The 7,233-nt window shown below is 40.8% G+C and overlaps 1 protein-coding gene across 1 annotated transcript; it reads left to right on the forward strand.

Annotated features, from left to right (window-relative positions):
• Nucleotides 1-5,521: 5,521 nt before the first annotated feature.
• On the forward strand, nt 5,522-6,918 carry LOC147893031 (histone H4). The gene is made up of 2 exons (XM_087387287.1): nt 5,522-6,023; nt 6,770-6,918. The coding sequence occupies exon 1, from the start codon at nt 5,693-5,695 to the stop codon at nt 6,002-6,004; it is 312 nt and encodes a 103-aa protein (XP_087243413.1). The 5' UTR covers nt 5,522-5,692; the 3' UTR covers nt 6,005-6,023; nt 6,770-6,918.
• The last annotated feature ends 315 nt before the right edge of the window (nt 6,919-7,233 follow it).

Below are 7,233 nucleotides of genomic sequence, written 5' to 3' on the forward strand. Positions count from 1 at the left end.
TGTAGACATATTCATGAAAGCATTGCCCTACGAGAAGTTTGACTACTTTCGCCAGTCTACGGGAGTACATTGCTTGACTATTGAAAGCTCAAGCACTCATCCTCCTCATGACTTGAGCTTGAGGGGGAGTGTTGAGATGTATGGAGATGCACGTCTCTATCTACCTACTTATCACTGATAGGCAAAACATACTGGTGACCAATAAGTAGGACACACAACTTACCATTCTAGATGTAGTTGCGTCAGTGTTCTTAGTGCCCACGTATATATGGCACACTTAGTATATATGTTGTATTGGTAATATGCTCATTTTAAAAGAATAAGAAAAAGGCTTCCTCCATCTTCCCCTCTTTGGGTGTGTGTGCGCTACCTGATTCATATCGCTTTCATAACACCAAATAGTGAATCTGCTTAGATTGTTGTAATAAAAACTTTATAATAGACTCAGCCTAATGCTACTGAAATTTTGTAATATTTACAAATTTTATAATAATATAAACACATTTCTCTTTTCTCATATTCTCTAAACACGTGCCATTTAATGGTGAATCTGCTTGCTAGACTATTGAATAAATTTTTTATAATAGATTGGGCTCAAGGCTACCAAAAAGTTATATTTACAAAATTTTTAATAATACAAACATGTTTCTCTTTTCTCATATTCTCTTAACAAGTGCCAAATAGTGAATTGGCTTGGACTATTGTAATAAAACTTTTATACTAGACTGTGTTTTTATAGCAGAGTATGTTATTGTTGGGGTGCCAAGGGATTTCTAATATACCCTTAAATGCACGTGATAGTCTAGTTTCTTATATAAAATATGAGTATCTCTATGCTATTAATTTTTTGCTTTGTATTAGTCTTTGTGCAATCATGAGCATGCTCTAAAAGAGCTAAAAGGTCCCCTAAAAAGTGTCCAAAAACTACTCAAATAGTGCTAAAAGTGCATTCCAACCACCGCCATGGTTAGGGTGCTACTTGGGTTGCTAGGTTGGTGTATTTGGAAGCCCTCTTGACAGTGAGGTGAGATATACTCCCATGGTTGTTTGCTTCGCTAGTTTGTAGATTGGGGGCCCTAAAGGCAGCATTTACCTTTATAATTTTTCTTTTATGCAAATAGGCACATAAATTCTTGCTTTGGGCGACGATTTTTGGGAAAAGTTTGGTACTTCATAGGATAAAATAGCGGTTGATCAACTTCTTTGCAACAAAATAGCTATAACAAAAGATCCCAAGACCACCACACTAGTTTGAAATAGCCTTAAAAATGCTAAATTAGCTCTCTTGTTAAACAAGCGTGATGGTCATAGAACTGTAAGCTAGCATTGTGGTGGCACACAAGAACTTATGTGGCGGTCCCACTATTCGCCATGGCCACCCTTAGGTCATTCCACGAGCTCATTGAATAGAAATCTTATTGGCCTCCTAAGCTTACTTTGGTTCTATTACTTAGGGAAAATTGTAATTCTATACAACTTCACTTTTGAGTACGCAATGCTTCACATATCTCAAAGAAAACATATTATTTTTAGATTGAATCACATGGTGGAAATTTTGCTTCACCTAGCAAAAACCAACACAAAATTGGATTTCCAAATACATGACATAATGAGGATAGCTAAGGGATTGTACAAGGAGATTGCCCCAAATTAGCCCCTTGCTCATTCATTGGTAATAGTGCTCCAATCTAAGGAGTTAAAAAAAAACAATATGGGACACCTATGATGTTTGAAAATGTTTCAATCGGGTCATCAATCAATAGCAACACAATTGAATGAAGTAAACTATTGTGGGGTCACTACTTGAAAACTCCATGTATCATGTATGTTTAAGGGGTATTATTCAAACCCCTTATCTATAAATCAAGGCTTTAAAATGACCCTTTTTCTATACAAACTTGTGCTTTTTTCAAAACCTTAATTTAGAAATCCCTTCTATAAGTATATTTCTAGAAGAATTTGTGAGTTTTTCCTATTTAAAAACCCATTCTGTTTAGCCCTTATGCTACATTTACATGTGATGCCAGATCCCCTTGAGAATTAACTCTATAGTTGAGAGTAGGAGCATTCACTATGCACCTACCAAGTCAGATTCTTTGTGAGTCATAGTTTGTTCACACACTGTAGATAGACCATGGGATGAGAGTACTTAGTGGTTAAAGCATTTTGCCTAACCATTTGGCATTGCTACAATAGCAATGCAATAGTATTCATATCCTCTAAAGATTGTGTGTAGGAGCGTACATTGCTTTTCTACTAACATGTGGGATGCATGCGGAAAAGACTGTAGCTCTAGAATCTCTTTGAAAGATGCATGCTCATGGCCTTGTGACGACTTTGAGTGTGAAGAATCCTAGTAAAATTGGTGTTCCTATGCCCAAGAAAAGGTTTTGAGTTTGAAGCTCAAAACAAGTATGTCTAAAAGAATAATATATGTCAAATGTCTTAAAAATGGGAGAAAAGTGTGGTATGATTTTGCACAAATCAACTGAGGATGCCAATTAGATAGGAAATGATGGCATGCCTCATCCCGCATGCATCAATAGTCGAGATCGTCAAATATGATGGAGCCACTTATGATCCTAATGGGGCTTAAATTATTTGAAGGCATGGATAATTGAACTTAAAAATTACATAGTACACATAAATATTACTTAAAGTGTAATGCAAAAGTATTGGGTGTAAGGAATATGAGTACATTCGCACATAGGATGAATGTACCTCCCTTGAGCAACTACAAGGGACCTAAAACAACCATTGATTCAAAACACCTCTTTTTAGCGTTTCTAATTGGGGAGATGCCACCCATTAGGGATGTGAGGAAACTAGGGCATTCTGAGTCCGTTTCAATCCTCATTGAACCAACTATGTTGCATGGCCTTTGGTGGGTTGCTCAAAGTGATCGATGTAATATTCGAGGAGGCAAAAATTGAAAGATGAAGAATGAGGGGGTGGAGTGGGTTTTTATAGGATTTGAGTTTAGGTTTAGGGTTCAACCCTAAACTCTTCCCAAGCCATAACTCTTTATGGATAGCTCAGTTTGCTTTTCTGCAAAAAGGTGAAATGATCGAAATTGCAAGCTCTACGCATTCGTGTCCACTATCTACCATGATTGTTTATCATGTGGCTTCTATTTAACAAATAAAGAAAATTTCTTCAGGTAGTAACCCAAGGTTGATGCTTGGGGTTGATATGTTTGGCTAGAAATGGAAAAAAATTTTACTCTCCTTGCCCTTGAGTGTTATGTTCGTGAAAGTTCGAAGTAGTTTGTTTTTTACACATACCTACATATGTTTACTCACTACTTGAGACGCTAGTCTCCCCGATAGTGATGCCAAATGTTGGCTCTTTCCTACTGCTTTTGTAGGAAGAGCTGGGTTCTCTTAGTATGTAGGGTTCCGAGGCTTTTTGTCACCTACAGATATATTGGGGTTGTAATTGTAGTATACGTGTAGCTTAGGACCTCGAGCCATGTTCTAGTGAGAGACGTAGGCTTAAGTGTGGTAAGCAAACAAAGTGCATGCATGTGTAAAAGGAACGTGTATCATCATGATTGAGGTAATGAAAGCTTTCGCCTTCATTGGGGGTTGTAGGGTTTAGGAGGAGTTTAAGTGTTAGAAGGAGGTTCCAGGGTTTAGAAGGAGTTCCAGGGTTTAGAAGGAGGTTCCAAGGTTCAAAAGGAGGTTCCAAGGTTCAGAAGGAGGTTCCAGGGCTAGAAGGAGGTTCCAGGGTATAGAAGGAGTCCCAGGGTTTAGGAGGAGGTTCTAGGGTTTAGAAAGAGTCCAGGGTTAGAAGGAGGTTCCAATGTTCAGGGTAGAGTACATGGTGGAGAACTCGTCTCCCTGATAGATCATGGAGTTTTAAGGGTTGAGAAACAAAGGGTTTAGGGGGAGCATAGGAGTGGGAGAGGAAGAAGGTGTAAGAGCATGGGGGAAAGAAGAGAGAGGAGGGAGGAGGAGGAGGGAGGAGGAGGAGGAGGAGGGAGGAGGAGGAGGAGGGAGGAGGAGGGAGGAGGAGGAGGAAGGAGGAGGAGGGAGGAGGAGAGGGAGAGGATGGTTGCAAGGTTGGAGGAGAGGGGAGGAGGAGTTGCAAGGTTAGGACATGCTTTTGGACGTGGAGTGCAAGGAAGCATGGACACTTGAGACAAATGCTTGGAATACCAAAGTAGACTCAACACAATGCCCCAAAGAGTGTGGGCTTCATTCCATTATGGGGTATTTATACAAGTTGGAGAGCTTGTCTCTCTGCATGTAGGAATTGTAACACGAAGTTGTATCACAAAGTTGTAACACAAAGTTGTAACACAAAGTTGAAGTCATATGTAGAAGTTGTAACACAAAGTTGTATCACAAAGTTGTAACACAAAGTTGTATCACAAAGTTGTAACACAAAGTTGTAACACAAAGTTGTAACACATTCTCTTTCTACATGTAGAAGTTGTAACACAAAGTTGTATCACAAAGTTGTAACACAAATTTGTATCACAAAGTTGTAACATAAAGTTGTAGCACATACTCTTTCTACATGTAGAAGTTGTAACACAAAGTTGTAACACAGAGTTGTATCACATTCTCTTTCTACATAAGTTCATGTTGGCACAGAGTCAACAGTTGTGGAGGCTCAACCTTTTAGTACTTGGGGCCTGTTTTCATGGGGCTCAAATGCGTGCACCTATGTGTGCGATGAGCCCCCGTGCTAGTTCCAATGATGAAAAATGAAGGGATGATGGTGCACCTTTGAGCAATCAGGTGGCGGATTGGGCATTTCGCAAAATGGTCTATTCTTTGTCACACCCAGTAGCTTGAGCCTTCTGCACCCTGCTTTCATCCAATATTTCCTGCTCTCTTTGCTTGCCTTGTCACTTTCTACAACAATTAAGGATTTCAAAAGCAGCTTGCCTCTTTCACGTGTGGCCTGAATGCCCGCCATTGCTCTTCGAGCCACCGTTGGTCATTTGAATATCACACCTCCCAAACATGGAAACATGCCCGTGGGGTGTGTTTTCTTGTTGATTTTGTGAGGGTAGTGCAAGTAACTAGAGGCCACCAACCTTTTTAGGGTAGGTAGTCTAAAGGGATGTTTTGGTTTTCTCACACCTCCTTAAGTTTTAATTGGTTTCGATTGATCTTTTTCGTCCAAAATCACATGAGAAAAGGTGTTCACTGAAAGCACCTGCGTGCTTTTCAAAGTGTGTTACTAAACTATATAAACGGAGTTAGATGCTGCGACGGGGACGACAGTAAGAAGCGTGTGGTAGTGGGATCGCGAGACTGACAAGACTGTAGTGGCATATCCATCGATTGGTGCTGTAAGGTATGTGTGTTGCAATTGAATGATGTTGGGGTTTGATGGGAATATAATATATTTTGAAATTTGAATGATGTTGGGGTTTCAAGGGAATACAATATATTTTGAAATTTGAATGAGGTAGGGGTGTCATGGGCATGCAATATATGTTGAATGATGTTAGGCACGAAGTTATATCTTGAATTGGGGGCGGGAGGGGGGAAGGGCGGGAGTTTCCGTTTAAAGGTTCAAGATTTGAATTTGAAAATTTGTGGGCGTTTGTGTATAAATGGAGGGCACTGAAGCGTCAATCTCACAAGCTCTCTCTGCTTTGCCTGCTTCGCGAGCATTGCCTTCGTACCTTTCGACCATCTTTAGCTCGCTTGTTTTCAGCTCGTAATTAGCTATGTCGGGTCGTGGTAAGGGTGGTAAAGGCCTCGGCAAAGGCGGTGCCAAACGCCACCGTAAAGTCCTTCGTGATAACATCCAGGGCATCACCAAGCCTGCCATCCGTCGCCTTGCCCGCCGTGGCGGTGTCAAGCGTATCAGTGGCCTTATCTACGAGGAGACCCGTGGCGTCCTCAAGATTTTCCTCGAGAATGTCATTCGGGATGCTGTTACCTACACCGAGCATGCTCGCCGTAAGACCGTCACTGCTATGGATGTGGTGTACGCGTTGAAGAGGCAGGGCAGGACTCTATACGGCTTCGGCGGTTAATGTCCAGGCTTTGCCTAAGGTTTTCTTTCTCTGGTGTTTATGAACACCACCATCTACTGAGAGACATCTTACCTTAATTGTCTTCTATTTCGCAAACGATTCTAGAGGAGTTTCTTTGATAGTGTTTTGGAAGGAGTCCGCTTTGTACTTCCTGTTTTGTTAGCTTCAATGGCCGCAGACGCGCTTCAATTACTTTTTGTTCTCTTCCCGAATTCTCATTCCTAGAACTGTGCAATGCTTCTTCACGTGTTTTTCAAAAGCAATATCTAGCTGGCATTGCGGTAGGATCGTTGATGGCTTCGCTTTGAGGATATGCTAATATATTCGCGAAGCATAGTTTAGTTTGGAATTGCTATGATATGGTTGTTTCTCTCGGGTGGGCTTAGGTAGGGAAAGAAGCAATTTTGTTGTGCAGCATAGTTTGGTTTGGAATTACTATCAAATGGTTGGGCTTAGGTAGCGAAAAAAGCAATTTTGTTGTGCAGCTTCGGGGTTGAGGTATAGGCGTTCTAGAGTTTCTTGTTCTCTGCTCTCGGTTCAGGTGGATGCGTGTCTGAGTAATGTTCTTGCTGATGCAGATGCCAGGATGTCTCAATTAAGTGTTTGCTGCTAGACTTTTGATACCAGAGTTCAAAGCTTGCTTAAGGGAAAGTCGTATAACTGTTCACAATCTCCTGCTGTATTTGTTTGAGGAAAATGGTCCGATGCTGAGTCGAACGTGGCGTTGGTACTGTCAACTCTAATCTCTCTTTTACCCTGTTGCAGACTTGTGCTTTGGTTGCCTTGTCCCTGGTGGCTCCTCGTTCTTGTCAAAAGCTGTCTCAATGCCAGTCGTCAATAGTTAAATCTCTCATGGACCTTACAGTTCTCCTTGGTTCAAAGGAAGATCTTCACTATTACCACATTCTTGCCAACGTCGTTTCAAAGAGCTCTCTCTATTCTTCCAAGAGTATTTATGAGTCTTCACTATTACCACAAGGAAATGACTTGGTTGTTTATACAAGTTACCTTTTTTAGGAGATTCAACTCTTTCTTATACCACTCTCCCATCTCTTTTATTACAACCACTTGGGTCCATATGGTGCTAAGGTGTTCTCAATTTCCTCTTGTCTTCAAATGGCTCTTGTGTTATCCATATAAGGGATCCAAATGGATATTGTGTTATCTTTTTCAATTTGGATGATCTCATTGCCTATCTTTATCTTAAGCCATTTGAGGCTCAAAACTTG

This window comes from Dipteris shenzhenensis, chromosome 16 (assembly GCF_047967505.1).
Source record: "Dipteris shenzhenensis isolate YYH24624 ecotype China chromosome 16, Dip_SZ_1.0, whole genome shotgun sequence".
NCBI lineage: Eukaryota > Viridiplantae > Streptophyta > Polypodiopsida > Gleicheniales > Dipteridaceae > Dipteris > Dipteris shenzhenensis.